This window comes from Strongylocentrotus purpuratus, unplaced genomic scaffold (assembly GCF_000002235.5).
Source record: "Strongylocentrotus purpuratus isolate Spur 01 unplaced genomic scaffold, Spur_5.0 spur5_scaffold_12, whole genome shotgun sequence".
Taxonomy (NCBI): domain Eukaryota; kingdom Metazoa; phylum Echinodermata; class Echinoidea; order Camarodonta; family Strongylocentrotidae; genus Strongylocentrotus; species Strongylocentrotus purpuratus.
This window is the reverse complement of record NW_022145597.1, coordinates 31,524,606-31,545,886: the sequence shown is the minus strand read 5'-3', so window position 1 is coordinate 31,545,886 and position 21,281 is coordinate 31,524,606. Positions and strand designations below refer to the sequence as shown.

General features: G+C 36.5%; 1 protein-coding gene across 4 annotated transcripts in view; it reads right to left on the bottom strand.

Annotated features, from left to right (window-relative positions):
- LOC584406 (ecto-NOX disulfide-thiol exchanger 2) overlaps nt 1-20,953 on the bottom strand; it is a 29,369-nt gene extending 8,416 nt beyond the window's left edge. The window contains exons 1-7 of one of the 4 annotated variants that reach the window (XM_784266.5): nt 20,803-20,953; nt 7,300-7,395; nt 6,443-6,859; nt 5,006-5,215; nt 4,133-4,354; nt 3,497-3,608; nt 2,028-2,128 (exon numbers count right to left, since the gene is read on the bottom strand). In XM_784266.5, coding sequence (XP_789359.3) covers nt 2,028-2,128; nt 3,497-3,608; nt 4,133-4,354; nt 5,006-5,215; nt 6,443-6,859; nt 7,300-7,395; nt 20,803-20,920 — 1,276 coding nt within the window. In that variant the 5' untranslated portion in view covers nt 20,921-20,953. The other 3 variants (XM_030982415.1, XM_030982416.1, XM_011667254.2) reach the window with 3 other exon arrangements.
- Between the last annotated feature and the right edge of the window lie 328 nt (nt 20,954-21,281).

The window sequence follows — 21,281 nt, the reverse complement described above, 5'->3', positions numbered from 1 at the left end:
TGCCAAAATATGGCAGCATTTTCTTTTTCTTGTTTTTTTATTTTAAATTAAATACGGGTTGTTGGAAGGGAACATTCTGAAGTTTAAAGGATCAAGATTGTTGATGGGTTTATTTGATTTTTATATCCTTAAACACTAAAAAGCAATTTAACGGCAAGACATTAAGCCGGATATGCCCTCAAAACAAAGAAACAAACATGGCAACTATGTGCATGAATGACAATTTTTCTGAGGGAGGGGGAGAGAGTGGAATCTACCCCCACCTCTTTCAATTTGATTGGTAAAATACCCCAAGTTCTCAAACGTTAAATGTGTGATTACAATTCAATGTTTATGGAGTAGTGACTGTCTTAGGCGCAATAAAACTAAGCTTCAAAACTAATTCTGGGGTTCTGACCATTGGGGGAATACATCGATCATCAAATAATCCTTTTTTTTTTTTCTTTTTTTTTAAAGAGCCTTGAAGTTATCTCAGTTCTATAGTAGCTTCATCTTTCAACCCCAAAATAATTACATAAATATTATTCAGATCCAATTTCAATTCAACTTCTTAATATTCCCTTCCGTTGATGACCTGTAAACGTTTCTTACCAGACTGTTACACTTCTGTTTGTGCACATCAGAAACAAAAGTTAATAAAAAAAACAACAGCAATGGCATCTGTCTCCTAAAGTCATTCATAGCAAACCAAATGTGTACCGTCACCTCGATTGAGAACGCTGATAAATTTAGCATGGCTTTTTTTTTCTTCTCCAGGATAAAGGGGTCCGATTATTTAAACAATCAAAGATATATCAGTCTGAAGTCTGTCACATGTGCAGTAAATTAACCAAGAAAAAATTAATTTACCAAGTTAAGAATTGGTAAGTAAAATACAGTCAGATTCCAAATGTGTAACTGTAAAGCTGAGGTCAAATCAACAATAATATTTAAAATACAAGATCCTCTTTTGACAAACCACAGGTATTATCCAGTATTATGATTATTATATTATTATATAATATCGTATTACTATTGTTATACGGTAATTAAATTATAATATCTAGATACAACTAGTACCATTTCGTTTATGCAAAGAGAATTTTGTCCTATATCTTTTACCTTATCAGTTTGTCAAATGTACACAAAACTGCAAAGTAGAACTTGATGTCATTTTCTTCTTTTTTGTTTAATTGTTTCTTCTTTTGAATTATTTTTCTTGATCAATTTGATGCTTATGACATAAATGAGCTAGTGACAGAAAAAGAAAAATAACTAGTTCTTGAACCAAACCTTTCCATAAATTGGTAGCACAATTTCTCCCTCAAAATCAATCATGACTTTTCCTTTTTGACTAAATTTTGTAATCCAATTCAATATACCTACCTTCATCTAAAGCTACCTTAACATTAAAAAGTCAATAATACTCGACCTGAAAAGATGCATGTTTGACCTGGATGAATGAATTTTGCCATTTATTTTCAACTACCCGAATCTTCCCCAAATTTAATGGTCATCTGAAGTTTTCAATTTGCCTATCCCTTAAGGTACAAAATGTAAAGCGTACTGTGTTCAGGACATATCATTTTGCCGTTCTTTTTTGTTGTTATTTTAATGAAAAAGGCATAATGGATTGATCATGAATGGGATTAAAAAATTTTGTAGCATGGGAGGGGGAAATAACGATTTTAATATATCCCAGGCATACTGACAATACCGACACCAGCTAAACAAAGGACTGAACAACAAAAATGACATTGCGCAGGATGGCCAAGGATCGGTTACTTTGGAAACGTTCTAGAGTTGCTTTGGAAACATTCTAGAGTCAGTTTGGCGATAGAACTGGGACCTGTTTCACAAAGCCTTTTCTCAATAACAAATGACAAAAATCAATGACAAATCTGCTAATAACCAATCAGAAGCAAGGATTTCAGTAGCTCATAACAAAAACTGTCATTTGTCACTGATGACAAGTTTTGTGACCCATGGGGTCTTGACGGAGTGAACTGTTGCAGGGGATGCAAGAAAGAGTGTGAAGCCTGACTTACATTGTGTAATGAGTCCAATGACCTGCATCCTGTACTGCTGTTGTATCTGATTGAGGTTCAGGTCACACTGAGCTTTCTCACCAATCAGTCTCCTCACATGCCTGGTATCAAAGAAATAAAGGCTAGTGTTATTGGGTGGTATTCTCAAAAGCAGACTACTGATTGAGGTTCAGGTCACACTGAGCTTTCTCACCAATCAGTCTCCTTACATGCCTGGTATCAAAGAAATAAAGGCTAGTGTTATTGGGTGGTATTCTCGAAAGCGGACTAACTTTACTCCATGGTTTAATCCTCTGACTAAGTATGGAATGCCAAGTGTCCATATGAATATGTTTTTGAATAATTTAATCTGTCACTAAATTGAAATAAAATGTAATAACATAATTAATAAACAACAATATAACTAGGAAATAATTATGTTATCATGGTAATTTAGGGACATATCAAATTATTCAAAAATATATTCATATGGACACTTAGCATTCCATACTTAGTCGGAGGTTAAACCACCAATTAACTTTAATATTCATCACACCACGGATGACTATTAAAATGGATACTAATGTTCACATCGGATCCACCATTTTGCAATTGACATTTGGCCAGATTTGAAATCATCAAAATAAAGGGTAGTGTTGTACACTGTAATATTCATCACACCATGGATGACTTTTAAAATGGATGCTACTGTTCACATCAGATCCACCATTTTGCAATTGACATTTGGCCAGATTTGAAATCCTCTGAACCATTTCATACTCTTGTATTCCAATTCCAATCCAGGAATTTACAAAGCGCCAATATCTAGTTGCCTAAATAAAGTCGCTGATGAGACTGAAAAATTATTCTGTTCATTATTCTAACTTGGAAAGACAAAAAAGCAATGACTAATTGTAAGCAATATGAAATAGGTTTGTCTTTAGTTGTGTTCTGAAAGTGGATAGCTGGCGACTGATTTCTGAGTTTTATAAGTGAATTGCTCATTTAATACTGTATCAAGATATTTATGACTGAAAGTCAAGAATGAACACACACATGTTGAGTTTCAGCTTTCTGGTAGAATGTAGTATCTTATATCAATTTCAGAATGTGTGCTTTGAACTATTACAAAGACGTCAGACCTGCACGAAAAAAAAAAAATTAAACTATAAGATTCCCACAATGCCTCTGCTTGCCGGAACCAACTGGACAGCAAGGTCCGAGGCACTACCTCCAAACACTACTCTCTGAAACCTTTCAAATCTGCAGTTTATAGCCTTCTACAATAAGATTTATACATGTGCAAACCAACCAACAAGTCGAACAGGAAAGAAAATTTTCATACGGAATGTGCTATTAGCAAATGGCTCTAACTCTTATGTACTATGACTTCATATAAAGCCATAGCATTATAGATAACTACAAAAATCGCCCAACAAAAACAGATTTTTGCATTCAGATTGCATTGCTAGCAATCGGTTTTTACTCACGTATGTGTCGACTTCACCAAGTTGTAGAACTGAGCTGAGTTTCTCTTGTCACACTCTCCCCTCTCCAGCCAGTTCACAAGCATGTTAGCGGCCTGGGGGAACGACTCGCCATCTAGGAGAGGAAAAATTGTACAGATGTTCTTATATATAATCTCTGAAGTCAATTAGAAGTTAATGTTTAGTTCGAACATAAGATAAAAATTTGAATGGAAGATGCCTAATTGGTCTCATTCTGAATACCACAGCCCCCCCCCCCCTCCTCCCGCCTTGAATATAACATACTTATAATTATGACTACCACTACATCACAACTACTGCGACTACCACTACAACTATCAATACTACTCCTACCACCACAACCACCACCACTACCACTACACCTTCCACTATCACTACCATTACCACTACCAGTACCCCTACCACAAACTACAGCAGTGAAACCTGTATGAATAGACCACCCACATGAGACAAATTAAAGTGATCTTTATAGGCAGGTGGTCTTCACACACAGGTTTCTTAAATCATGTTTCAATGATTGGATCGTTATCAGGGAAACATGAAATGTTATTTTTATAGACGGGTGGGCTTTCTATAGAGGTGGTTGCTGATGCAGATATGACTGTGTTTGTTCCCTACCTTTGATTTTTGAAAGTAGCGTGGAGCTCTCCCCGGGCGTGTACCTAGGGTTAACGGCAGGTTCTTCTGGCGTAACGGTTGTGTAAGCATGTCTTGCTTCTCTGGCCCTGCGCCGCTGGTCACACTCAAATTCGTACTGGTCATCGCGGTTCTCTGCAAAGTCCAACCGCAGACGTCCGTTGTTAGGCGGGTCAATGTTTGCACCGATTCGCACTCTGTAGCCTGGAGAATGAAAGATGACTAGAATTAATCAAAAACATTTGAACCAACGTTTGGTGCCACATGTGTGTATAGTCCTACAGATCCATTTCATTGTGCAATACTTTTTAATGTCTGCAAGATCAAGTCATTTTGTTTTTATTTTAATTACCGGTATTTCTTAAATACCTTAAATTAAACACTGATGATTATGCACTACATACTCAACCTATCCAAACAACTTCTTGACATTCCCCCCCCCCCCCATAATCTAATTACATAACCAGCATTCAAGTTAACATATTTGACTCTAATGTCATTTAGATTCCATTTCCAAAGCAATGATTTAAATTGCAACATTTGGTCGGTGCCCCAACTGATCCCAACAACACCAGGGCTCCGTCTTACAAAGAGTTGCGTCTGATCCAAATCAATCGCAAGTCCGCCAATCAATCGCAAGTCTGCCAATCAACTGCAAGTCTGCCAATCAACCGCAAGTCTGCCAATCAATCGCAAGTTTGCCGTCTTCTATTTCTTTTGTACATGGTTGCGATTGATATTAACTCTTGGTATTAAAGACAGGGCCCAGGTCAAAAACCTCTCAATTTGCAGAAAAACAGTTTCAACTCTTACTGGCTTATGTTGGTCGGGACTGAACAGAGTAGTGACACTCACCCGAAACAAACATGGCCTTGTCGACCGCTTGTTCATCCTTGAAGCGGACGTGACAGAAGTTTCTCTTTCCTTGTCGGATATTGATGATCTCGCCTCCGTATTTAGTGAAGAGCTCGAGCATCATCTCGACCGTCATACTCTGAGGTTGACCTCCAACGAAGATGGTCTTACAACCAAGAGGGCGCTCTCCTACCGGTGGTGGGCCTTGGTCTGAAGGTAGAACATTAAACGTCCTTGTTCATGAAGGTGGACTTACTACAATCCACTGATATCACTCACTATGAACATGACTGACAAAGAAAGCGGACAAAATATACAGTTCCTTAGGTAGACAAAAAGGAATATCCCTTCCGTGCTATTGTATAAAAATGTGTAGCACAGGTGTCACGTGCTTATTCGCCTTTTTACATAATAGCAGTAAAGGGATGTTCCTTTGTCTACCTGAGGAACTGTATATTTTGTCCGCTTTCTTTGTCCATCATATTCATAGTGACTATGAATATGACGGACAAAGAAAGCGGACAAAATATACAGTTCCTCATTCTACCCTCAACAATTGCTATGGTAGACAAAGGAACATCCCTTCACTGCTATTATGTAAAAATCTGGAGAGAAGGTGAATATGCATGTGACACCTGTTCTACAGATTTTTACATAATAGCAGTGAAGGGATGTTCCTTTGTCTACCTTAGCAATCGTTGAGGGTAGAATGAAGAACTGTATATGTTGTCCACTTTCTTTGTCCGTCATGTTCATAGTCAGTGTATACATGAAAATTTGTATAAAGTGTCAAGCTCTTTACTCTGTGCAAATAAGTATAATTTGGTGACGAAAATGAAAAAAATGAATGAAAATGAGGAATTGATTGCAAAATCATTTAAACACATTAGTTCATTTAGCTACCTAATTATGGTAATTCTGACAAGATGAAAAGGTTGGCAGTCCACTTATCAGTGGACCGACTCCAACAGTTTACAGGGTTTAAACATAAAATAAAATTAGTTAGAAAAGTTAGGAGGTTGACCTCTGACGAAGGTGGTCTTACAACAGAGAGGGCGCTCTCCTACCTATGGTGGGCCTTGATTTCCTTTACAAGATCAATCATTTGGATACGAGTGACCATTTTGCTAAAAGGAGAAAAGCGTTTTGGGAGTTACGAGACACACTCACTCCCACAGCAACTGCTTCACAGTCAATATCCACACTGACCAATTTCTTTATTTCACCCTGAACCAAACATTATACTTCACCCTAACTATGAACCTGACCTGACTGAAACCCAATCGCAATCCTAACTCCAACCCCATATCTTTGATGAATAAAGCCTTGAGCCCTAAGGATTGTCACTGGAGCAAATACTTCAGGTTTAAAGTGCTATTTTTTTATCCACACACAAGTGGAAATCAGAAACGAAAAGATGGAGAAGCCAATACTTACGCACAGTAGGGGGGAAGAGGGTGAAATCAGCAAAGTGCAGGACCGGTTTCCTTGGACCACTACCAGACATATCGCCCATGCCCATATCGCCCATGCCCATAGGTCCACCCATGGGCGGTCCCATCATCGGTCCCATCATCGGTCCCATCATAGGACCCATCTCTTGGCCCATAGGACCACCCTGCATGAAGTCCTGCCCCTCCATAGGGCCTGGGCCTGGAAAACCAGGTCCCATTCCACCAAAACCCGGGCCCATCCCGGGCAACATTGAACCACCGCCGCCGCCCATCATCATTATTGCTCCGGGATCGTTCATTGAGTTGTCTTGGTAACCCATGGCTCCGCCCCCTTCCCACATGTGCTGCGAGCCCTGGTCTGGAGTAGAGAGTCTTCTGCCTGAGGATTTGTTGTCTCGGTCTGCAGGGAGACAACAAATTTAGGAATTAAATCAAAATGGGAAACGGGATGTGAGGATAAGATCTCTACAAGAATTAGCTAAAATTCTGATTATGAAAGGCTTTCATACATGTATACATGTATGCATGAATGCAATGATTCAGATATGATTGAATGTTAGACAGATGTTATTTCATTTTTATTTAAACCCATTACAGTACTGCTCTGAAAGGCACTTGCTTCTAAATAATTCCCATCCAGAAATTTGTAGATTGTCAATATCTAGGAGAAACATCAAAGGCATTTAAGACTAAAAAGAGTACTGCATATGCCGGGTCTTACCATTCTACCATTCTGTAGTTTCTACCAGATGTATTAATTGACCTACTCCATTTGTTCGCAAACTTGAATTCTGTCAAATGTTTTAAATTCCAACAATCTTCTTTTTTTTTCCCACAAACCTTCATCATAGGTTTTCTCTATGACCTTTGGCCCACTTTTGGCGGAGAACTGTAATGGCATGTTGTTGGAACCTGGATCTGCACCATCTCTACCATCTGTAAAGAAAACCAACAACAACAAAAAAAAAATCAAATTTACAATCACTTTATAAAGATATTTTGTGTTTGGTTAGAAAGTATAAAATCAACCTAAAATAACTTTACCTGGAATTCTATGGGCTAGCAGATAAGGAGTGTGAATAAAAATATGGAATAACATAAACTCCAGCAAACAGAACCCAAGTTGGACTTGTGGCCCCATTCCTTGCTAAAGTGTGTACAGACTAGGGGTGCTTTGAGAAGTCTACTCACAAGTTACTTTTATATTAATTGGAAATACGTTTAAACTTGCAGTATCTTTTAATAAGTGATATTTGGAATGTAATGTGATGCGAGGTCCACGAGTGTTCCCCGTTCCTTGCGTGTTGAAAGTTTGGTAATACATAGTTTGCATTGACTCGCGCACGAAAAAATTGCTCAAAAAAACAAAATGTCAAATGAAGAAATAAACAAAAGTATAGTTATAAGAGATCTACCAAGGTTTCTTTTACGATTTAATTTATTATATAGTCTCAACAAGAATTCAGAATTATCTCACTTAAAGTTAAGAAACCGATGATGTTTTTTTTTCGATCGTAGTTATTTTCATTTTGCCAGCAGCCTATCTAGCGTTGTTTTGGCAAAAAGCTAGCCCGCCACCTTTCCACCACGAACCTTTTGAGTTCCGCTAAAATTGCGCGCTGCAGAGCTCCGAAGGTGCATTGGTCTCGATGGCAACCTGCCAGCCCGCTAGCTTCCCACGACGGACCATTCGTGGTATGGTGAGAGTGTGTGTGCGAGGTACGATTTTGGTTTCGAGAACGCACGCAACGCAACCGTGCGCGTCACTTTCAGCTGTCGAATGTTTAAGGACATTTTTAGTAAGAATACTTCATCTTTTATCTTTGGTTGTACAACAATTAAAAATATAATTTCTTCAAATTTGCTCCTGACTCGGTTCAGACTAATTGTCTGATGTGTTTTCAAGTCAATTTTTTGAATATATTTTTTTGCATGAATTTGCCTAAATCTAGACCCTAGTAATGAAGTAAAGGAGGGGGTTTTCGGCCACTTAAGACAAAATCCTATCTTTTGGACTCTTTACTTCCTATTTATTATCATTTTCTTGTTCAAATCATGAAGCAAATAGGGCCTACTATTATTATTCAAACAAAAAAAGAATCCCAGAAAAAAAATCATGAATTGCCATGACAATATTCATTTCCATTTTCACTGTTTCGGAGGTATTTTTTCGGCCTAGCGAGGCAATTTTCGGCCGCATGTACAATAGGAAGCAAGCGCGCGCCGTGCGTTTCCCCGCTGATCTATAGCACTAGCGGCTGGAGCAGGTATCCCATGCAGGAGCTCGCCGTGCCGAAAACTACCTCTGGAGTGATCAGAAATTGGAATCTCAATCTGAATTACGCAAAGATATTGTGTGTGCACTGCGGTATCCTGCTGCATTGATTTAAAATAAAGGGATCTGGTAACTTTGTCTCAGATTCTGAAACAAAATCCTGAATTTAGCTCATGCTGCAATGATAATTTTAAACCTTTAGGTCCGTCAGGAATCCCATAAATTATACAAGCCGATCGCCTGTCTGATTATCAAGATATTTATGATTGGAATTACACATTTTGAAAACCGTTTGCGAAGACCAACCCCTTCCGCTTTTAAAGGGATCGTTAAACAATGTTAAATCTGAGCAGGGATATGTGAGTTTAAATGGATATACCGTCTCTAAAGAATTTCCAGAGGGACAGATATTGAAGATTAACTTGGCTTAACAACAAGTAATGTAACCCTCTTCAGCCATCAAATCCATCAACAGCCGCCCTTATCAGACCACAGATGCCCTCTGGCGATCCAAATGGTACGAAGTGTTACGCAACGCTCTCCAAACACTTGGTCGTAAAAAAAAGGCTTTAAAGCCATGCGAGTCACCGAGAAAATGACGTCATATTCATTGAAGATGTATATAGCTCTAATATATAAAGTACAGAATCGACAACGTATGGCACAATGCAACCTTCTATTGGTTATCAAATGCTTTCGCTGTGCTCGGATAACTCTACTGAAGACGTAGCCATCTGAACCAGCGAAATCGACCAAGGAAATCATGAGTTAGAGTGAATGCAAGTTTCTCATCATCATCACGTTCTCTTTTAATTATTGACATTTTCCGAAAGTTTCCGAAATTTTTACATAGCTAGGAAGGTAGTCCATAAGTTTATCCCTTAAAATAACTAAATGAAATTGTGTTATATATTTGCGCATTTGGTTTAACGAGGGTTAGAAGTTGTCAATTCATCACCACTTTTCACCCCGAGTACGGGCCGGCGATGCGAAAGCGGCCGTGCTCGCTGGGCTGTACATGCTGGATGTTGTTGGTTGAAAACACACATAGCTGCAGCTGCATTACTACCCTGGCCCTCTTGGGTGCTCTTAATTCCAACATTTCAAACGCCACTGTACAAAACTCAACTGATTTCATTCAAAGGCAGTACTTTAGTGACGATTGATGACACCTAAAGGGCATTAAAATACAATTTGTTCAACTTTCCGATGTTAGAAAGAATAATTTAAAAATTAAAATTGTGAGTCTACTGTCAAACTTGCCGATCAACCGCATCGGGATGATTATGTGCATTTGTATGTTGTGAGTGTATTGACTATTCATGTATTTCAAATGCTGCCTATTTAAACGTACTGCAGTGCTAGTAGTCAATACGCATTAGTATCAACTATCTATGCTTTGTGGCCTATGCATATCGCATTCACGACATGAAACCATCTAACCGTAACTCCGGGAAGCTCCAACACCGGCGCCGCAGGCGTCGGAGCTTCGGGTGATTTCGTTGTTTCCTCGTGAGGGCTAGTAAAACAGCCGATTGGGTGATATTATTGTTAAATCTACAAAGGGAGTACTTACAATTTTTACATCATTGTGTGCAAGACTCCTCAGGGCTCAACTCCAATAACGTGAATGTATAATTTGATGAAGTCTTTGATGGGAAAAAAAGGTTAATTCGGGGTACTACACCAACGATTCTTCCATGTCGCAGCGTTGATTCAAAATAGCGATGAGAAGGTACGCATGCGCGGCAGTGGCGAAGAAAATATGAATATTCATGCTATCGAGCGCCGATCGCTGGAAATCGCTGAATATGCACGACTCGAACAAACAGAGCCCTTCTCAACCTCGTGCATATTCAGCGATTTTGAGCGATCGGCCTCGTGCATATTCAGCGATTTCGAGCGATCGGCGCTCGATAGCATATTTTCTTTGAAATAGCATGAATAGTAGAACAATTGTCATGTTATGAGAAAAAACTCATTATTGTTTCCATTTGCTTTTATTGTGATGCAGGAATACACCCAAGAGAGGAAAGGATGTTACACACCTTTCGAGTTAGCCTGCAATGAGTACGGACGTGCATTAGCTTTCAGCTCTTCCGGCTTTTTTTATTTGACCACCGCCTGTTCTAAAATGTGATTTATTTCAACGCGAACTATTCCGACCTGGTTTCCTTATGCGCTGTCATTATTGAGAAAGTGGAAATTAATTGTTGTGCAACCGATTATACCACTTAAACTGATCCTACTTCACACGAATTCAAAATGGCTACTGGTGTAGCTGGAGTCACCACCCGGCCGCGGACACGTAACCGAGATACCGCCCACAGCCCGCCAGACAAATCGGGCAAGGCATTTCCCGCTTTGCCCCAGCCCCAGTCTGAGCACCCAACGAACAGTGACATTCAAAAGTCAATTCAAGACCTCGCATCTATGATGTGTGGCAAAATCGATACGCTAACACGAGAAGTGAGTGGACTCAGTGACAAACTAACGAATTTGGAACAAAGTGTTGAATTTAACTCTAACAAACTGCACGATTTTGAAACGACCGAGCTGCCAATTCTAAAAGCAAAAATGAAGGAAGAGATACAAAAAATGGAGGACAAAATGTTGTCACTAGAGATTTACAATAGAAAGCAAAACCTTCTCTTATATGGAGTACACGAGACCGAGCAGAGTGAGGATACGTATATCATCGTTCGTAAAGCATTTAAAGAGCTCGGAATGGAGAATGCCAGAGCAGAAACTATCCCGCTAATCAACGCCCACCGATTGCCCCGCCGTCTACCACAGGGTCAGAACACCCAGCCCCGATCACCGACCCCCATCATTGCCCGATTTGCCGTCATGGCCGACCGCGATCACGTCCTATCACTCTTCCAGCGCCAACTACGCAGCCGCACCCTAGTAGCCGGACCAGGAGGTATCCAGCCAACGCCCACCCCACCTGCCCAAGCGAGCCGTATCACTGTCAGGACGGACCTACCGCCTGTCCTGAAACAACGACGCGGCATTTTAGCTAACGAAGCCTACAAGCTCCGAAAGGAACGAGGTCTATCCACCAGGATAATTGTTCAAGGCACCTCTGTGATCTTACAATGGAAAAACAAAGGCACCAACAAATGGAATAATCAACAGGAATGATTCCTATCAAAACAACAAAATATGTAAGCATGAACTACGTATTTATTCTACGATAAAATACGTTTTTTTTTTTTTTTTTTCTTTTTTTTTCTTCTTCGCTGTATTATATTTCTATCTGTTCAACATTACAGACTCTAATTTATTCCGAAAGAAAAAAAGATTGAGAAGAAAAGAAGAATATTATGTGAGAAATAATGACTTTACATACAAAGAAGGAACAATGATCAAATTATACATTTGATTGAACATTTATTTTAGACTCTTTAAGTTCGCTCATTAAAACCTTTACATAGCATTTTAAAGAAATATGTAATGGACATGCTTCAACATAAACCGAAATAGAACTCTGTATGGACACACCGACTTTCAACTTCGGTTATTTATGTCTCGCCCTTGCATATGATATGAATTATACGCTTTAAAAATCGAATGTATATAGTACAATGCATGTTAAAATCATTGTGGACTTACGCATATATTTAAGTACATGTATATTTTGTTTTTCTTGACGCAAAAATGTCAAGATATTTTTTTTTTTTTTTTTTTTTTTTTTTAATTTTGTTCATATTATATATATATAGATTTTTTTTTCTTCCTCTTTGTATCTTTAATTGTTTGTTGTCACTTCCGCAATATTTTCAATCATGGAATTTAAAAGGAAAAAAAAAACTGTGACCACTATACAGACTTGAAATACTAGTAGAAATTGAAAATGTTGTACTGTGGCACAATTACTTGTTTTATTTCATGGATATTTTGTACTCGCCATGATGCTTTGTATTTTGTTCATATATGATTATATATATATATATATGTATATATATATATATATATATATTATTTTTTTTTTTCCCTCTCTATATTTATAATTGTTTGTTGACACTTCCGCAATATTTTTTAATGATGGAATTTTTGTTGTAATTATGTGACCACTATACAAACTCGAAAGACTTAGTAGAAACCAAAAATGTTGCACTGTGGTACATTTACTTGTTTAATTTAATGGATGTGTACTAGCCATGATGTTATGCATTTTTTTTAATTTTGTTTGTAATAAATATTTTGCTATGCTAATTAATGACATTCTCTTCGGGGACATGCCTGCGGCTTGGTATGCATGGCTGGAGCTTGTGCTCTATACGATTTGTAAAGCGCATCGGTTCCTTTTGTCGTGCTTCCCGGGTCGTGTGTGCGTTTTCGGGGTGAGTGCCCTTTACCCACAACAGAACACATGCTTTCTTAATGTTAACACTTTAGAATTTCCGTTTTTTTTACATTCTATTCCCTACTTCTGTTATGTTATGTCATTATAAACACATTTATATTGGAAGGATTGATCTTAAACAATTTTATCTTGATTGTTAACAATTCCCTTTTTACAGATTAAGACTCTAGATTGCGATCTGTTCCTCTTTATATTGTCCTTGTTATTATTTGTTTAAGAACTGCCCACATGTATCGAGGTTAACTGCGTGGTAATTCGCAGGTGTAACATTCTTATTATTAAATAAAGTTGAATAAAAATACATTGTTAGTTGTGTCGATACGATTCATTGTAATATAAATTCCTTGCTGTTTACCATCAATACTGTTGTAGCATATGAATGACAGACGCTGATCCATTTCTTTGGAGCCTCGTAACTTATACACTCTTGCGCATTTAAATGATCTATTCTAACCTGCATTCCTCTTACCTGTCCCTGTATATACCCACACATATTGCCTTTAATACTGTACGTTCTCTTATGTTTAACTATCCCCCCCCCCTTTTTTTTTCTTCCTGAACTGGCGGTGGTCAGTACTAAACCGGAACCGCCACCAATGGCTGCAATTCGCTGTTCCGTTCATTCACTCACCATTCTTTGTATTATTTTAGCACTTGCACAAGTCACTGCACATGCACCCACGGTGAAACGATTGTTTATATTGAGACTAGTACGAAGTGAAAAATTTTACATGCTTAACGTTACATATCAAACAGACTATATTATTCTACATCATATTCAAATCATTACATGGGCCCATTTCTCAATTATTTTATTTGATAATTGTAGGCCAATATTGAATTTGGTCATATGAATTTTGATTTAGAAATTAACCAAGATGTAACAGAAAATGAGTCTACATATTTTACTACTGACGATTTCAACGCTGCTTTTAATTTAAATAATGATGGCCATAATCAACAGTCCCTTAGTTTGTTGCATATTAATGCTAGAAGTATGAATAAAAACTTCGATTCTATGGATTTATTTTTTTCTTCTATACAACATTTTCCGTTTTCCATAATAGGGATAACGGAAACATGGTTGAATAATAAATCACCTCCTTTATTTAATATTGAAAATTATAAACTAATTAGAGCTGATCGTAGTTATGGACGAGGGGGTGGAGTAGCCTTGTACATTCATGATTCCTTAACATTTAAAGAGAGGCCTGACTTAAGTGTAGATGGCTCCGAATATATTTTTATTGAAATTATAAATAAACAAGCTAAAAATATACTTGTTGGAGTAATGTATAGACCACCTCATAGTAATATTGATATGTTTGTAGATAGATTAGAAGAAATTCTTTCTTTAATATCGCGTGAAAATAAAATCATATATCTTATGGGGGATTATAATATTAATCTACTTCCACATGCATTGAATAATATTGGACTTAGGTTACTAACTACACTCTCTTCTTATTCCCTCCATCCACATATTAACAAAGCTACCCGAATAACTAGTATAACTGAAACTTTAATAGACAATATATTTTCGAATATTTTTAATGAAAACAGCCAGAATGGAATTTTGTATTCTGATATTTCTGATCACCTTCCCATATTTGTTATTTCCCCTACAATTCAGTTACTTAAACATGAGTCCATGAAGTATATTTACGTTCGGAAAGAAACGGATGCTAATATTCAGAGCTTTCGGGCGGACTTAGCATCAGAATCTTGGGTTGATGTATTTAATTTAGTAGTTGCAAATGATGCTTACGATATATTTTTGAATAAATTAATGTATTATTACAACAAAAATATACCTTTGGTTCGAATTAAGTTAAATAAAAATAAGGCTAAGAAACCATGGACAACGAGGGGCATTTTACGATCGATTGCGACTCGCAATCGATTATATAAGAAAGCGTTAAGAAGTAAAGATGATATCGATTTAGATAAATATAAAAAATATAGAAATAAGTTAACATCTATTATTCGGCTATCACGCAAATTATATTACTCAAATAAAATTGCGAGTACTCAAAATAATAATTCTCTTTGGAATATTATCAAAGATCTTACTGGTAAGAAAAAACATATAAATACAACCATTAATGTTAATGGACAAGACATTAATAATTTGAATGAATGCGCTAATTATTTTAATAAGTACTTTGTTGATGTAGGTCCCACATTAGCCTCTAAGATAGATGCTGGCAACAATCACTTTTCTCAATATCTTTTAGAACCCTCTGAAAATTCATTATTCTTTACTCCCACAACTATTCATGAGGTAATTAGTATAGTTCAATCACTGAAATCAAGCAAGTCATCAGGACCAGATGGGTTAAGTATGAATCTCATTAAGCAAATAATACACTTTATTGTTTCTCCATTGGTTCATATATGTAATATTTCTCTCTCTACTGGTTCCTGTCCTAACTTATTAAAAATTGCTAAGGTTATACCGATTCATAAAAAAGATGACCCATCTAAACTTCAAAATTATCGTCCCATATCATTATTATCAAGTATTTCAAAGGTTTTTGAGAAATTGGTATATAAAAGATTGATTTCTTTTTTGAATGAGCACGATATTTTGATTCCTAACCAGTTTGGATTTAGGAAAAATCATTCAACTGATTTTGCTTTAATTAAACTTTGTGATAAAATAATTGAATCTCTCGCAAATAAGAAGCATGTTATAGGTGTTTTTATGGATCTGAGTAAGGCCTTTGATACCATTGATCATACAATTTTACTTTATAAACTAGAACACTATGGTATCAGAGGCCTTGCTCTATCCTGGTTTGAGGACTATCTTAAAAATAGAACACAGTATGTTTATTATCATTCTAATAGTTCCTTAAAATTGAACCTCACATGTGGAGTTCCTCAAGGCTCCATCTTAGGCCCGCTCTTATTTTTGATTTATGTAAATGATATAATAAAATCTTCAAATACTCTAACTTACATTCTTTTTGCTGACGATACAAATATACTTTACTCACACAAAAATATTGATACACTTGTTGATACTGTAAATCATGATTTGTGTAATATTTCAATATGGTTTAAATGTAATAAATTATCCTTAAATATAAGTAAAACTAATTTTATCCGTTTTAGAACTATTAACTCCCAGGACCAACCACAATGTAATTTGTTTATAGATGGTTTATCCCTGGTTGAAAAACAATCGACGAAATTTTTAGGAGTTATTATTGACTCAAATTTGTCTTGGAACGAACACATTCATAATATAAATATTTTGATATCCCGGAATATTGGTATTTTATATAAAATTAAATGTTTGATAAATGATAGATCTTTGTTTATTCTTTATAATACTTTAATTTTACCGTTTATAACATATTGTAATATTATATGGGCAAACTGTAGTAAAACTAAAATAAACTCAATATTTCTTTTGCAAAAGAGAGCAATTCGTATTTGTACACACTCTAACTATTTTGCAAATTCGAACCCGTTATTTAGTCAATTAAAAACATTAAAGGTTTATGATATACATACGCTCCAAACTGCCATTTTTATGTATAAGTACACTTCCAAAACTCTTCCAGCATCTTTTTTAAACTTTTATTTATTAAATGTAAACGTACACTCATATTTAACTCGACATGCTCATGATTACCATCTTAATAATCCCAAACTTAGTTTAGCCCTACGATCAATTAGACACCATGGACCAGATATTTGGAATAACTTACCAAACCATATTAAAACTAGGACCTCCCTGTATTCTTTTAAAGCTTATTTGAAAGCATATTTGTTAACTCAGTATAGTTTACTAGATCTTACATAGAAATTTAAAAATTATCTAATTTGTTATGTCTTGAATTGTTCTGTCTTTGTTTGTCAACAGAAATGGACCCTGCATACATTTAATATTATCACCCGTTACTGAAACCAACACACAATTAATATCACGGTATTAGTCTCTTTTTATTCCACCAAGCTAAATTTTTGCACCTTGCACAAATGCACTTCTCAACACGAAATATTTCACTAAATTTGTTTTGTTATTTTCGCTCAAAATTAATTCAGCCATGCTCAATTTTAATCACTTCAATTATATCTTATTTAACATTGAATACAATGCAGTTGCATGGGTTGTTCTTTTATTTTGTTAACTCGGCAGAGGCCACGGTCATGTTCAAGCATTTACGCTTACGACATGTGGTCTCCTGCTTTTTCCTTTTGTATGAAACTTTTATTTTAACTTGAAACAAATTTTGTCAAACTTACATGTTATTCATCATATTTATTTGTATGTTTCTTTGTATTGATATGAAAAAGTGGAAATAAAACAAAACAAACAAACAAACACCACATCTCCTTCCTAGAGCTGTGCCTACTGTCTTTCCTGGACATCCTCCCTATAAACAGACCCATGGCTCAAGACTCCCAGCAAAACCATGTACAACATCCGAAAGTGTTCCCGTGCCTCCAAAGAAACCCTATGACATTACAAAAGAACATGACTATTCTTTTTCTGTCTGAGTTGATTAGAAACTGAATATAACCAGACAGCAAGTGCAGGATGCCAAGAAACAGCTTAAAGTGGTGAAACAAGGTAAACAGGAGAGATGGAAAAACCAGGACTCTCTTGCAGGAAGTCCACGAAAGCAAGCTCATTAGCCAGGATCAGCTTGACCTACTTCAACACAACTTTGGAGAGAACGCATTTTCAGGAAAATAACCAAAACATAGAACTTCATTCGTACAAACTACAAAGACAGATCAGTCTTTTATATTTTGCCTCTTGTCTGCATAGCTTATCCACTGGATGATTGACTGTGAAGCCGTTTAAAACTGGAGAGAGCTTTCAATAATCTTTTAAAAAAACAGAACAATCTGAGACTTTTGTTCTGTGTAATGAAATAAAATTCTTGGGACACATTGTGACAGTTGCACAACCTAACCATAATTTTCTGTTTGTTAACTTTACACGAAGGCAAACTAAAGTGGAACTTAGAAGAGTTGATGAAATTAGGGGTTAAACAAAATGTACTTGAATTTGAGTTGTTGTGAGGTACACTGTATTTGAATATTTACTCTATAAGCTTCATAATTGTACATGACATGTACCTGCTGTATCTGATTCAGTTGCTATAATTTTTGCAAATTATTTGCACTCTACATGTGCTTTGATTCTGCAGGTACAGTATGGATAACCTGAGATAAACATGTAGGCCTTTTTACAACATTGTCTGGATTGCTCTCAACCAAGTGATTTACATCATTAAAGATGAAAAGCAAGAAATTCACATCAAGTGAGCCCATTTTCAATAAACGAGAAGAATTCACAGATGTGTGGCAATTGAAAAGCTTGTGTAATGCACAGTTGCACACCATATACACACCCATAGATCGTTTTGTACATAGGTTTGAATTTTGTTCCAAAATGGAAAACTGCTTTTGAAGAGATTTGATAACAGAACAATTATATGGAATAATGTCACTAGATGTAAACCCATAAGATTGTGCACTCTTTGACTTGTTGCATCTACTGTGTACATTTGAGGGTAATCAGTTTCAAATTTATTATTATACCTGATGAATAATGATGTCAAAAGACCATGTTACTATGAGGTTTCACTGAATAGTGTAGTGCAGTATCCTGAGATGTAAGTCTCTTCTTGAAATTATAGTTCTTCATAGCAATACAGGTGACTTGGAATATATATGCTCAATTACTTTTTCTGGTTTGCATTTATTACTTGATGAAATGTCTTTGTATTATTAGTAAATGTGACGCGCCTGCGTGCGCTTGGAGCCAAGACTAGTTAATAAAGTGTTCGTTATCGCTGACATCTTGACACATAGACATTGGCCTCCTGACATTTATGTTTTGGGAGTTATTGTGGCGGTTTTGGGATGTGTAATGCTTGTCTTTGGTGGCGAATCAATTTGTCGTGGTTGTGTTGCCTATGATCCGTGACAGTAAATTTGGGGCTAAAATCTGAGGTGTTGTTTTTGCAATGTCTGTCCTTTCGATTGTGTTGTATTATTGCAGTATATATGTCCAATAAAATGTCAAAACTTAAATGCCTATGCTGTAGAATATCAACACACGTGTGCCGTGTGGTAATAAAAGGTTCATTTATTCATTTTTTTCCTTCAAATTGAATTATAAGTTTATTCTCTAAAACTGGTTGATGAAGAAAATAAGAAATACACTGTATCAAGGAGAATATTATTTATGGAGAAAAAAAGTGATGTGAATAAATAATTATTACATCAATGATCAGCTGTTTTTAAAGAATATTCATATATATTTATAGTGAACTGTAAAAAATTGAATTATTCTTTCAGACATATAGAGATTTTATATAGATTAGGTTAAAGACATAAGGTGTGAATTTGATATAAAATGAGTGAGAGAAGAAGAAAAAGAATGTTTGGATGGATGGATGAATGATTGGATGAGTAAATGACATAATTTTTTTTAAATAAATGTGTATAATTCTTTCCTTCCCCCTCTTCCTATCTTCAGTATCGTCCTATATCTGCATTTCCATTATCTACCTATCCTTCTATATTATATCTATCTATCCATCTATTTATGTGTCTAGCTATCTACATACCCATCTCTATCCCAAATCTATAAGTATCAATCTGTTTATAATAGTCATAAACATAAAATGAATATATCACCTTTAAAGCGTTTTAAATCAATAAACCCTGGCTCTCATAATAACTGAATTAGAAAGACATTGACCCCCGGCATTGGCCCTGTAGCATAAAACTTTGGTTAATGTCGTGACATAAATATCAAATACAAGTCCCAAATGCTTGATTCTGATTGGTTGAAAGCCAAGTAATATTTGATGTCATAATATCACAGTTTTATATTGACAAAGAGGAAGAAAAATTGAAGATATACTGAAATATAAAAAGCTTTTTGTGTCCCTTTTACCTCACAATAACACCCGTAATTAATCTTGACCTACACCAGCTACCATGACTGAGGCATGAGTAGGGTTCATGCATTATGCAAAATACCACAATTATAACGTTTCATACTCGAAAACCGATAAATCAACCTGAAAAATGAAGCTTCACGGGAACATCCGGGTATTTCTCGAAGTTGTGCCCTCCTTAGTAATGGTGGACCGCGCTCCATGCGCGCACAGAGCTTTGAACGGGCGCGTATGACGAGTCCGCACTCTAGCCTTATTAAGTATATATCTCTATGTTGCCGACCCACCGCAGCAAGGCCATTCAGATTTTCGTACGCGACCGAAGCGCCCTCTAGTGCCCCATGAATGTGCCTAGTCAGGCAAACGGTTTTCAAAATTTGTAATTTCAATCATAAATATCTTGATAATCAGACAGGCGATCGGCTTGTAAAAGTCATGGGGTTTCTGACTGACCTAAAGGTTTATAATTATCATTGCATCATGAGCTAAATCCAGAATTTTGTTTCAGAATCTGAGACAAAGTTACCGGATCCCTTTACAACACAACCCAACGCGCGCGCACAGTGAGCTGTGTTAGTGTACCGTATAGAACTTAGGATGGCTTTGCCAATGGCCAGTGCAGTGCAGAAGTGTCACCGAGATCTGCCACACATTTCCAACTAGATCTAGAGGCTATAAGATCTAGAATATTTAGGGAAATTTTGTTATTCTTGTCAGAAAATTTCCAACCTTAATAATTAAATTGTGAAACTACTTACATAAATCAGCATTCCTGCGTCCTGAATCCATTAATATTAGTCGGTATTCACATGAAATTTGCACAGTGATTACCCACGGGATGACTGACAAGCACAGATAGCACAGTTCGCGTTCCATAACATCCCGACGACTACGACAAGCCAAAGAAACTGAAACAATAAATTTAAAAGAAACGAAAAATCAAAAGAGCAGAGACGAGAAGAAAAGAAAATTGCTAAAACATTGGAAGAAGAAGTAAAAGAAGAAGAAGAAAAAGTAAATGTCGAAGTAAAGCATCGATCATTGTGGCAGAGTGTCCCCCAGTGCCCCTAATTTCAAGCGAATAGGAGCAATATCCCGGTCGCTCGCATTTATAGATGTCATAAACGGGGCCCTTTATATATCAAAGGCCTTTTCAGTCTTCCGTTAATATGAGAATGTGCTTATGAGTATGACCCCATCAGGATTGGGTTTTTTCCTTTAACTGCGACCTCATAAA